We start from the raw sequence: 12,591 nt of genomic DNA, 5'->3' as shown, positions 1-12,591 counted from the left end.
AACTTGCTGGTGCAAAGAATAATGGTAAATGGGGCTTTTTTTTTTTTTTTTTTAAACTAGGGGGCACACCGGATTTGAAATCACTGTGGCTGAACCAGGAGCCGGGAGTACAGGGCCGGCGCTTGGACGCCCTCCTGGGCTGTTTCGACCTCTCCTCCTCCAGAGAAGAGCTGCAGGCGGTGGAAAACCCCTTCAAGGCGCTGTGCTGCCTCTTGATCTACCTCTTCGTGCAGGTACCCGCAGCTTCGTCAGGTGCTGCACCGACGCCTCGCGCCTGCTCTCCGCTGTGCGCAGTGTGGCACTTGGGGGCCTGGGTGGGCCCATCCCTGTGTCCTCCTGCCCAGGACCTGCCCCTCGCAGCTGTCGAACTGGGACGGGCTCCCTGTCCACACTTGCTGGACGCCTGTCTGTCGGAAGAGGCTCGTGATGCTCGTCCGTGCGGCAGAGGCGTGGGAACCGGGGGCAGAAGCGTGCTCTGAGCCGTGCGCTGCCTGCCCGGGTGCCGCTGGCGTCCGGGGGCTGCTCCCGCCAGGGCCCCGGGGTTGTGGTGTTTACTGAGCATTTCCCTTCACTGCCCAGTCTAGGGCAAGGCAGTGGGTGCCCCCTGAGGTTATTGGGGCATCGCGTTGCGGGAAGCATGAGGCATGTTTTGCAGACATGCCCAGTAAAATGTCCGCGGGGGCCGTCATTGTCATGGTCTGTGTCTTCCTTGCCCGTCTGAACCGGGGGTTCCAGGCCTCACGTGACAGATGCCGTGCAGGGCCCTAACTGCTGTCCCTCGACAAGTTAGGCAGTTTCGGTCTCATTGTTTTACGCCTCGGTTATGTGTGGAAAGTACAAAGGCCCATGAGAGCATTTGTCTTCGTAACAGTCGTCCGTGCGCGGGGCAGTGTTCGGACCCCTCGGGAGAGAGGCCGGGCCGCTCCTCTTCAGCCTCTTGCCTCCCACTTTCTTACTTCGCTCTGTTATTTTCTAGATGATTCGGTCTCACATTTGTCACAACAACAAAAAGTTCTTTCTGTTCACATCTCTCTTTCTTCAGCCCGTTCAGACCTCCTGTCCTCTCGACGCTTTTGGACTGTCTGGCCTTCTACTCTGGCCTCTCTCTCTGGTGGATCTTGGCGCTCCTTTGGCATAAACACCGAATTCTCATTTGCCCGGAATAGAGATATACGTGACTGTTTTTCAGACCTGAATTCACTTTATGAAGTAGTGGTTGTCCCAGAAACTCACTCTTACCGTGGAATTACATTTCAAGGAGCTTTGTACGGATGGTGCTTTTCCATTTCTAATCTGTAGCTAGTTCTGCGTTTCGCATTTTTAAAAAATGTGGTTAAATGACTTCAAGTTTTATTGCTTCGTGATCGGTTTCACATGGCTGCAGCGTAAACTTGAGCTTCACTGTTTCGAGGAGAACATTTCGTTACTGGTACCAGACTCAGCAATACAATTGAATAGAGCATGGGTTTTTCAGTGTAAAACTGCCTTTCTTTTGATGTCATTTACGGAATACTCAAGCATGTATCCGTCAGTATTTTCTGTCCACCGTGGCTGAGAGAGGCCGTTGCGGGGGTTGGGAATGGTGGATAACCTGGAGCTGAGGTTTCTCCTCCAGAGAAACACGTGTGTTTTCTTCTCCGTGTTGTCTGTGTGCATACGAACAGCCATTCCTTGAACACACGTTTTGACTTAGTCTTTCAGTCCGAGGGTTGTACCTGCTGATAGTCACTCCTCCTCCTCACGGCTCTGCGCTTGTCACTCGTGCAGGTGACTGTGTCCAGACCTCGGAACAGCAGCTTCCCACAGGCGCCAGTAATGACGACCTTCACTAAGAATCTGTTGTGAGTCAGCGCGGGGCAGACTTAAAGAGCATGTTTAAATTGGAGCTTTTTGAAACGGAAAAACAGTGAATGGACATATCAGTGACCTCTCAGAGATGGAAAAGGGACTGTAAATTACTCCCAGGGTGAATTTCTCTTAGGGTTTCATAGGGCTGAAAAGGTAAATTTATAAAAGTGTACTTTTCTGTGATTACGCTTATGTTAGACGTTCCGTTGTGCGACGTGAGGAGCCGGACCTGTGGGGACGGGCTCTCCGAGGCTCCAGGTCAGCAGTAACACTTTTTATTGAGGGCTTATCTGAGAACTCTCTCAGGAAGGGTGGGTTTACATCAGAGCGAGCTACATAGTTTTTATAATCTCTAGTTGAGCAGGTGCTTTAAAGAGTTATGTCCGTTGTGTGAAATGCTCAGCGAGCCCGTGTTCCTCGCCTCTGTGGTTTCGATCTGTCACTGTGGAGGTGGGTCACCTGTGAGAAGGTCTGTGGGATGCCTCTCTCTCCTCTAAGTTGGTGCTTTAAAATCACCCATCTTCCAAAGTCACTAACAGCAAGAAGTAGAATTACATTCCCACAAAACCAGTCACCACGGAGAGCGATGGGGCTTTAATGGAATGAAAAAGTGTGTTCTCTGCTGGGTCTGGCTTCTGTAGACTGGGTCTTTTTTCTCGGTCGTGAGTGCTACACGTCTGTGGACTTGTTATTCCCTGAAATAGTTCGAGCTGTCCTTGATACAAAGGCAGTAAGTACGTCACAATGGAACAGGGCCGGGTGGTGACGGGGTTGCTGCCTTGGCGCCGGGTGGAGGTGACCAACGCCAGAAATAATTTGCTCTTCCTGGAGAGGGCAGCGGGGCCTGGCTGGGGAGAGCAGGAGTCCCTAGAAAACTGTCTTTGTGGATTATGGTGGGGTCATTTTTATCAGGAGTAAACATGAGCCACTTTTATCACTGAGGAAGAATCAGAATTCTAACCCACGGGTTTGTGGTTGTCATCCTGATTGTTTTTTTCCCTTCAGGCCTTTACTTGCCACAGAACATGTTCCTCTGTAGAAAGAGGTTCTCGATTCTTATGATGGCTGTGGAAATGCTGACCTAGGGAACTGCAGTGCTTTTCTCTGCGGGCAGCATTTGGTGGCTGAGGGGGAAACGTCACCACCCCGTAAGCTGGGAGGAGGGGCCCTGGGGCAGCCGCTGTCCATGGTCCTCCCAGGCCCGTCCTCCTTGCCACTGCTGTCTCGAGCCCCAGAGTCTCCCTATCTGTCTCCAAATCCCCGCGCTCCTTGTTCTTGCTCACATTTTGGTCGGGCTCCTTGATTCCACAGAAGAGCAGAGGGTCTCACATGTGGGGGTCCTGGGATCTGAGTCTGCAGGTTTCACCAGGGCTGGCGAAGGTGGAAGTTTATCCCAGCTTTGATCATCCCAGCTCACGCTGCAAACCCCCGAATTGCCAGATCTGGGATCTGGTGCCCAGAGCAGTCACTTGTGTTGCTGTAAGACTTGGGCTTGGCTGTGAGTCATGGCCTCTCCCAGGAATTCTAGAGCTTCCCCCCTTGCTATGGAGCAACCAGGGCCCTGTCCAGCTTGGCCCTGGGCATTATGGGCTGTGGGCTCTGGACAAAGAGGCCCACTGACCTCCGCCTCTGCCTCATCTCCTGCCCTGTGTGTGCGCCTGTGTTCAGTCGTTGGATCCGTGTGCAGAGTGTTGCGTTTCTCCCAAGGTTCATGCTGCTTCTCTTTCTTCTCCCTTTCAGGTGGACACTCTTTGCCTGGAGGATCTGCATGCTTTTATTGCTCAGGCCTTGTGCCTCCAAGGAAAGTCAACGGTGCAGCTTGTGGACCTGCAGGTACCGGCCTGATGAACTGCCGCCGTTCTGGCAGCCGCCTGCCTGACCAGGTCGGCGCTCTCGTCAGCCTTTTCTTCTGTTGCGCTTTTAAGTTTTGGCTGGTGCTCCACAGAAAAGATAAGAAAGCGTGTGTAATCACGGTATTCTTACGATGCTGTGGTTGGTTTCGTCCGTCGCACAGTGGAGCCCAGGGTCTTGCCAGGTTATTGAAGCTCTTGCAGAGCCGTATACAGATGGCGCCCTGTATACAGATGGCCACTACTCGGTTTCTGGGGAGTGGCCCTCTAGACCTCGGTCTCTGCCGAGTCACGTGCTCACAAGAGCCCCCTCATTCCAGCACTGATCCTGTCTCCGTATTGTAGTCACGTGAGCAGAATAGTCGGCGTGATCCCTTATAAGCTTTGCTAACTTTAGGAAAATACGACGCCTCTTTCTGATGTTCATGATTTTGGCCCATACACGGCTTGTCCTGCCTGTTTTGTCTGTGGGCCTCATCTTCCAGACGTTGGTGACCGCTCTTTGGGGCTGGGCCACGTCCCACCCGCTGTGTGTCCTCTCCCAGTGGCTTGCCTATGGAGCGTTCAGTAATGGAGATTTCGCGCCTGTGTTGCTTTTATTCAGATATTGCCGCTCATGGGTGTTTATGCCTTGAATTTCATGAACGAGCCATTGGCAGCTGAGCCTGGCTCCTCTGCGCTGTGGCCACCCCTGTTTCCTAGAGGAAAACCCAAGGTCAGGTCAGTTTTTGTGGAAACTGAAGACTTTGCTTTATAAATGCCATTGGATAATGGTAATGAGTTTTATCCACAGATTCTAGTTAATTGAATTCGTTTTCATTGGTCTTTTAGTGGAAAAAAAAAAAAACCAAACAGAAAACAAATTTCATTTATAAACAGCTTCCGATCTAATCTCAGAACTCCTCCGTGCCACGTTTACTCCATGGACTGATTCTTGTAGCAGCCCAGTTAAATACAGTGCAGATGGCGTGTGTGTGAGCGGAGTCATTATGTTACAGTCAAGAAAGTTATTTTTAGAAGTGGATTTTTTTCTTCCTTTTGGCAAGACACAGTTTTAAAAAGTGAATTTGGGGTTATTGCTAGGCTAATGCTAGGGGCCCTTGCTGTGGTGGTGGTGTTGTGTACCATGAGTCGGACCTCACACCAGCACCCCTGGCATGGTGTGCACGCGGGAGCAGTTTGGTCCGTGGTGGACAGGGAGTCTCAGACGGGAGAGCCGTGCACACAGTCCTAGAGTGTGAGGGGTAGTCAGTGTCCAGGCCCGCAGCAGCTTCTGGTTGGACTATCCCCCAGGGCCTCAGGAAGACCTGACTTTATCACGGTCTCGCTTGTTCTGGGCACACGGCCACCTGAGTGGCACCTGGCACCTTCGGGGGCCGTGGTTCCCATCAGCCGAACGGGGCGCTCCCAGTGAGGGTCCCTTGTCCTGGCTCCTCCACACCACAGTCTTCATCCCTTTCTGACAGGGTCTCTGTTGTGTGAGCGGGAACAGCTGCCCTTAACCTCCAAGGCGCTGGTAGTCTCTGAGCCTTCGTGAACTCCTGGTGTGGCATGTAGGTTTTCAGCTCCCATCGTTTAATCACTGAAGACGAGAAATTGTAGAAAGAATTTGGAAGATTTTACTTAACGTGGCCATAGGGTTCACGGCAGGTGCCGGGTGGCACCTCTCGCTCTGGGGCTTCTGGTGAGGCCTGGCTCCAACCCCCAGGCCACGCCCTCTGCCCTCCCTGGGCCTTTGCTCTGCTGACTGGGCCCTCCCTCTGTCTTCGTATTCCCGTTCATCCTTTGTCTTAAACTTGGTCTCTTCGACTGGCTCTGGCCTCCCGTGGGTAGAGTCCAGTGGCCTCCCCTGGAAAACCCCACGTCCAGCCCGTCGTGGCTGGCCCATCTTGCCCTTGGGAGGGTGCTCTCTGCGGGACGGAGCGCGTCTCTGGGTCTGTGCTGCGCCTCACCTTCGGCCCCATAGCGCAGTCGCGCCTGCCTGACACGCGGTCGCCGAAGCAAAGGTTAGGGAACACTCGGCTGCCAGCCCCACCGAGCACTGGGTCCCGCGCTGCGTTCGCTCCCCTTCTGAGCCCGTGGCACGCCGTTGGTTTGTCTTGTTAAGAAACAGTACCTCTCACATGCGGCACTTCTTCCCGAGAGACCTGCGGGCCTCACTCTGGAACCCGGCTTGGTCGTTGGGGAGTGCGGCCCAAGGCGGGCTTTCACGGTGGGGACCTTGGTGGGAGAGCTGTGGGTCCTGCGCGGGGTTTTCACGCTCTTCCTGCTCTGCTGATGCAGGCCTGCCTAGAGGGAGAGACGGAGCTTCTCCTCGTTTGTTTTCAGCGCCCGTCACTCTGCTGACATGACTAGAGCCTGCTTGACTGGGCAGAGTGGTTGTGTAGGTGCGGCCCTTGGGGGGACACCCCCTTTGCAGAGCCCCCTGTGCCTCTGCCACCTCTCCCTGGAGCTCCCAGCAGAGCCAGGGAGGCAGCTGTGGCATGTGGTCTGCCCTGGGCCGTCCTCTGGGTAGCTGGTGACTTGTAACTTAACTGCTGTTGCTCATAGCCTCTGATGCACCAGCCAGAGTCATGGAAGCCACAGCTCCCGTACACCCGTGGGCGTGGGTGATTGTGGAATAGTCTGGGATTCACGTGATTAGCTCCTGGCCTGAAAAGCAAAGCTAGGACCCTTCCACTTGCAGCATCAAAGCAAAGAGCAGAGGGTAGAGCAGAGGCGGCAGAGAAGGAGGGTGTGGGAGAGAAGGCTCTGTGCCCGTCCTGTTTCTGCCTCATCCACTGGGAAGGCAAACACCACGCCATTTCCTGTCTCCGTCGGCTCCTACCTGGGGCCTCGTTCCTGGGGAGTTGAATGCATGTGTTTGTTTTTGTGAAGCTCCTAAGTGTGTCTCAGATTTTCTGAGACTGAAATGTGATAAGCCGAAGCTCCTGGGAGACTTCCAACTCGATGTTTACATCTGAATGTGGGGACGGGTTCCGGTTGAGCAGCAGGACTCCCCAAGGGTGGCAGGCCAGAGAAATGTCCTTCTAGAACTGGCCTTCTAGACTGTTCTTGCTGGAGGAGGTCTTCGCCACTCACGCTGGGCTCGTGTTGTATGGGAGAGGTGGGTCTCTCTGCCTAAACTCTGGGCTCTGGAAGGCTGGGAAGGGTCCTTGTTGGTAGCCCTCAGCAGCTGGCTCACAGCGGTGCCCAGCAAGCGCCTGGGAAGTGCTTCGTGGTGGCGACTGGGGTTTTGTGGAGCTCGTCTGCGACATGGGATTTTATCTCTGTGTTTTCTGTATTTTAATCTGAGGCCGTGTCGTCTTGCTGGAGCACTGTCTGACATTTAACCAGTAGAACATGAGTAAAGAAATAACAGTATTTTAGCATTTCTGCAGGAGGTTTTCTGATTCTGAGTTGAATCTTTGACTTTATCCTTTGATCTTGTGCCTGGTTCTCAAATAACGTTCTTCTGAGCAGTTTGCAAGTAGTGTTTTAAGGGATAGCAGGTGCCGGACCACAGACCCACAGAGGAGAGAATCCCCAAAGACGAGGGCCTTGATGTGTCGGTTCACGAAATGCGAGCCCACTCGGAGGGAGCCCAGGGCAGGAAGCTGCCAGCCGGCCTGGGAGGGAGCGCAGGGTGGGCCAGGATGGGCCAGGATTGTGGGGACACACACTGACCCCCGTCAGAACCACCGTGCCTCTCACTGGGTAACTTCTAAACACAGGCTTCTGTGGTCACCGTTTACTGGAGGGACTTGGGACAGACGCAGCTGTGCTGCCCAGAAGTAGTGCTGACAGAGGGACCGAAGGACCTATTTCCCGCCAAGGAGCGGGAAACTCCCTGCTTTGGTCGTGGTGATGGTCCGTCTTTGGGAAGAACGCAGCCTAAGTCACTTAACAGAAAATAAATGAAGTGGAGCTTCAGGGAAGTCCCACCAACTGGTGACATGTTAAGAGCCCAGATCGCTAGGGTAAAATAAAGCTTCTCCGTGACTGTTGGGGGTGGCATTCAATTACTTTTTTGGGGGAAGAGGTCCTTAACCTGCGGAAGGTAAGGTGCACTCCCAGGGTGAGACCTGCGGTCTGATGGGCACATCCTGGGTGTGGGAACCGGCCACACTGTCCGATGACAGGGCTGACAAGCTCTACTCACTGGCTTCTTACCAGAGTCCGCACCTGCCTCAGAACAGAGGGTTTTGTGGACTTGGAAAGGGCAGGTTAGGAGTGGCGTGCGCCTGGCCACGGTCTGTGCTCTGTGTGACAGGTGGTTCCAGGTGGGGCGTTGGGGACAGAGGGGCGCATAGCAGCCTGCATGTGTCCTTGGCCGTCGGCACCCATCGGGAAGCCCACTCACCGTTCCCCAGAGAGGAGTGCAGGTGCCTGGGTGGGGCTCCGAGGGCCAGGGGCTTGCGGCTTCCCCACGAAGCGTGGGGAGCTTGAGCTTGCTGAAAAGTTAGCCACCAGGCTGGGGAGTAGCCTGGAATTGCAGGCTTTTGGGAGAACGTTTTACACACCCAGGCAACTCCTGATCCTGAGTCCACAGAATGAACGGTGCTGCGGGCCTCTTGTCTTGGGGGGTGGTTGCCGTGGACGTGCGTCCAAGCACAGCGCTCACACGGCTGGTTCGCTCCCCTAGCCCTGGGTGAGCACGCGTGTGGCTCCGACAGTCCCCCTCACTGACAGCAGGAGAGTCACCGGAAGCTGGAGCTGTAAAGCTCACCAGTAGAAATTCAAAATCGGTCTGTGCCATCGACTCTCCAGATCACGTCTTTATCTTGCCAACTTGAAATGCGTTCTCATTCTGCCCACGGCTCTTGCCCAGCCTTAGCCAACTGCAGCCCTTAGGCCAGAGCTGGCCTGTCAGCGATCTTTGAATGGCCTGTGAGCTTGGGACAAGGTTTACATTTTTAACCGGTAAGGAGAAAAATCCGCAAAGAGTCTTCTTTCAGGATGTGTGGACATGCTGTCAGGTCCATAAAGTTCACACTGCAGCAGCAGAGTTGAGAGCTGGGACAGACACCATACGGCCCCCAAAGACCAGAAGTAAGTCCCCGTGGCCCCTCGCAGAAAAGCCTGCTGGCCCCCAGCTTACACGAGCAGGCAGGTGTTTAGGCTTTTCTGGGAGCTGGGAAGTCCCTGGGCAGGGCATGTCCTCAGCACAGAGACCATCCCACTGGCCTTCGTGCTGGCCTAGAGCCCACTCAGGGGTGAGAACAGCAAAAATACCTTCCAGAAATAGGGTGCTTTCGTTTGGGTTTGGGCTTCTTTTTTTTTTCTTTTTTCTTAGAGAAATTAGGAGGACTTCATAAATATAAGAGTTCATTTTTATGTCATTCCTTCGAGGGAAATGAAAGTTCTGTTTTGTTACGTCGCTAGGGAAGTGAAGACAAAGATTGGTGTCTTGGCCAAGACCCCTTGGAAGGGGTGGTGAGGGTCCACTGAGCTCTGGAGTCGGCCCACCCATGAGGAAGTCTGGATGTGGGGTCTGGTGACTTGCTCCTTGCTGGGTCCTCTGTCGCCTGCTGGGTGCTGTGTGAATGTCAAATGCTCAGGAAGCTTTACCGCTGAAGACAGTGTTGTCTGCTGCAGCCGGAACACGTGGACCTTGGAGGTGGTGCGGGCGGGCTCCGGTGACAGGCTCCTGTCCAGGGTGGTCTGCCCGAGTTTGGGGCACCTGCCGCAGTCGGGTGATGTCAGGGTTTGTCTCCTCTCCCCAGACAGCCTCCCTCCGGGACGAGTAGAGGCCGCACGTGTAGAAGCAAAGGTAGAAATCTTCCATTAAAGGAACTTTATGCCCCTGTTGGTGAACCGTCGCTTTCCAGAGCAAACACTTTAAATTCTGGTGATGAGATAAAGTTGCTTCCAGGACATTCTGAGATCACATTTGCTCTAGCACATCAAAGTGAAGCCCATGGAGTGAGGTTTTACTGCTGAAACCACGGAAACAGCCAGAGAAGTACAGCATCGTGGAAATGCGTGTTAGAAGAGTTATTTAGAAAAAATGCGTTTGCTCTTAGACGCTCAAAAAGTTGATGAATGAATGGATAGTAGAAGTAGAATCTGTCGGAACTTCTGGTAGACTTTTGAAGTTGATCTGTAAGCACGGAAGATGGAGACACCCCAGACGGGTTAAGTGAGACAGACATGTCACGTCCAACAGGCGGCAGGCCTCCTCTGACCCTCCGTCTCGGCCGCGCACCCACATGGGTCTTTGCAGTGCCCGTCCGCCGGCGGCCGGCAGAAGGTCATGGAGTGCCTTCTCGGGGAAGGAAGAGAGGATGCTCTCGGGGGCCCGGCCGTCCCTCCCAAGTCTGGCGGCTGAGGCCAGTGTCACTTCCTGTGCCTGTGGCCCTGTGCTCCCGGCGACACGGGTCGTACCGTGTGTCCCTGGCGCTGTTCGGAGGACATGAGCTCCGGGGAGCAGGCGCGTTTGTGGAGGAAGAGGAGAGGCCTCTCGTGGCTCGGCTGCGGGCCTGGTGCCCTTCCTGCACTTCCGACCCTCGCCCTTAGATGAGCCCCGCAGCCACCCGCCAGGTGGCTCTGGGAGCAGCGAGCAGTGAGGACATGCCTTCTGGCTCAGGGCAGCAGAAGGGATGCCTCACGGGAGTTCTCAGGGGAGATCTCTGGCTCCAGAACGATCCGTGCACAGCCGGTTGCCCCCCAGCTGACTGGCCCCGGAGGAGAGCAGCAGGAGTCACCTGGCAGAGTCGCAGCACAGAGCACCCAGCAGCCAGACCCGGGCCACTGTCCCCTTTGTCGGTGATGCTGCTGGGTGTGCAGCTTGCACGCCCGTCAGTGCTGGCCGGCGGCAGCGGCAACAGCACCAAGTGGCCTCGTGTGGAGCCTGGGCGGGGCCGTGGGTCTGCACCGACGCCCAGGCCAGCCGCACCCAGAGGAGCCTCCTGTGTGTGTGTCCAGGTTCACAGTTGTGGGGCTTCGGAATGGAAGAGCTTTGTGCAGAGTTGGGCCTCCGTCCCCCTCTTTGTCCTCTGTTGTCCCCACGCCATCCTGATACCTGTCACTGCACTTCTCCCTGGGAACCCCTCCCTGGGACTTCGAGACTGGCCTCTGGCAGGTCACTCGCTCCCAGGGCAGAGGCGAAGGGCTGATGTTCAGAGCTCTCACGCTGGGCCGTGGCCTTGCTGCCGCCTCCGCACGCCTTCTGTGGAGGGACTCCCTTCCCTTCTGGAAGGACCCGCACCTGTTCCTCCATACCCACATGGGGCAGTTGCCTGCGTGCCGAGGGATGCCTCACCAGTGTCACCAGACCTGCTTCAGGGCCTGTCCCCTTCCTGTGTCTGTGAGTGTCCCTTGTCTTCTGCTGGAGGACTCCCGGCCCCTCTCCTGGGGCTCACGCTCTTCCAGACCCGACGCTGGGCTTCACGCACGCTCGTATCTTCTCCAGTGCCCGCACTTTCCCGGAAAGCCCCTCAGCTGGGGTTGTTTGCGTGGAGTGAGGTGTGTCCTCGGCTCCTTGGGGTGGAGGCGGAGTCTCGTAACTTCCGTGGAATCTTTGTCCGTTGTCAGTACTCGGTGCCGACTGCTTGAGACTTTCGTCAATCACCGTCTGTGTTCAGACTGAAATGCTTACGGGAGTATTTTGTCTTCATGAATAAGAATCTTCAAATAAAAATTGGTTTTTCTATAGCAGAACCAAATCTCCGGACATGATTTGTGTCTCACCTCTCTTTTTCAGACCCCGTTCCGCAGGTTGGCAGAGGCCATACCCTGGGTTGAGGGCGCTGGGTGTCCTGAGATTTCCCAGTCCTGCTCCGTGCCCCTGCTCCCCCTCCTGCTCCCACACCACCAGCCCCCAGGACGTGGGTGCCGGCTAGAGCTCATGCAGTGCTGGGAGTGCGGGGGCCATCTGTGCTCCTCGTCTTCCTAACCCAGGGCTCCTGTCTCCTCGTTCTGGCTCCGACGCTTCATGCCTGTGGTGGATCTGAGCCCCTGAAGTTCCCCCGGGGCCAGGCTTGGTGGTTTTACTCTGTTGCTCGTGTGCATTGACTGTGGGATGTCTTAGGTGACCGGAGGGCCAGGCAGGAGAACGGTGGAATTATGGCTGGTAGTTCACATATTCTCCTCCTGTCTTTCTTGCAAAGATTGGTATTTTATCATTTTTTTCAACCTGTTTTTTTCTGACATTTTACACTTGGGAGTAGAATCGCATAATCTCACGGTGGGGGTGGGGGTGGGTCTGACCGGGTGGCCGCAGAGGGGGCCATGCTGCTTTGACGTGCCATGGTGGAGACAGGTAGGGGTCGGCCGAGCCCATCTCGGGAGCTGTAGAGTGCTGTGGGATGGCCTGTGGGCTCCGTGGCTCGGTCTGGAGAGGGGCCAGGATAAGGAGCGCGGTCCGTGGTGTGCTTGCCTATGGCAGCAGGAGGCCTCGTGCCCCAGGATGCTCCCACGCCGTGCGGTTCCCATGGTGGCTTCCTTGGGCACCGGGACTTGCTGTGGTCGGCATGGTTTTAAACCTGGCTGGGCTTGTCTGCTTTGCTCTGCTCTTGGGTACATTCTGGAAGCCACAGAAAACAGGGGGTCTTTCTTGTTTGCCGCGTGATGGTCAGTTCTGAACTTCGGATGTGTGTTGGGAGGGTAGCACGTGGGAATGGGCGGCACTGTGCCGCTTGGAGCTCCGAGCCCCAGACCCGCTGACACGGCACTCCTGGGATCGCAGCACAGCAGCTCAGCCTGGAGGGGAGCACGTTTTTCTGCAGGTCGTGTGCCAGACCCTGTGCTCGAGAGTCCTGGGGCCGTGAGCACCCGCGTCCTGCTTCTCTGTGCCGGCGTCTGTCTGCGTCCAGAGGGCATCTCCCGCACAGTGATGGGACACGAATGTGGCCCTGGGTATGAAGGCACTTGGCCTCTCAAGACAGGCATCGTGGAAGGGTCCACCCTGCTG

The 12,591-nt window shown here is 55.5% G+C and overlaps 1 protein-coding gene and 1 long non-coding RNA gene across 11 annotated transcripts in view; one reads left to right on the top strand and one right to left on the bottom strand.

Moving 5' to 3' along the window:
* FAM120B (family with sequence similarity 120 member B) overlaps positions 1–12,591 on the top strand; it is an 85,857-nt gene that overhangs the window by 36,142 nt on the left and 37,124 nt on the right. For 9 of the 10 annotated variants that reach the window (XR_014311706.1, XM_082730419.1, XM_082730423.1 and 6 more), the window contains 2 exons: positions 61–233; positions 3,589–3,681. Coding sequence is in view for 9 of the 10 variants with exons in the window: in XM_082730419.1 (XP_082586545.1) it covers positions 61–233; positions 3,589–3,681 (266 nt within the window). In the remaining variant the exon portion in view is untranslated. The remainder of the gene's footprint in view (positions 1–60; positions 234–3,588; positions 3,682–12,591) is intronic. The other variant, XM_082730420.1, reaches the window with a different exon arrangement.
* Positions 6,080–12,274, bottom strand: LOC309864722. The gene is made up of 2 exons (XR_014311716.1): positions 7,840–12,274; positions 6,080–7,237 (listed from the first exon to the last, which is right to left on the bottom strand). It is a non-coding gene; the product is annotated as an uncharacterized lncRNA (long non-coding RNA).

Source organism: Mustela nivalis (assembly GCF_964662115.1).
Source record: "Mustela nivalis genome assembly, chromosome: 5".
NCBI classification, from domain to species: Eukaryota; Metazoa; Chordata; class Mammalia; order Carnivora; family Mustelidae; genus Mustela; species Mustela nivalis.
This window is presented reverse-complemented; position numbering and strand designations above follow the sequence as displayed.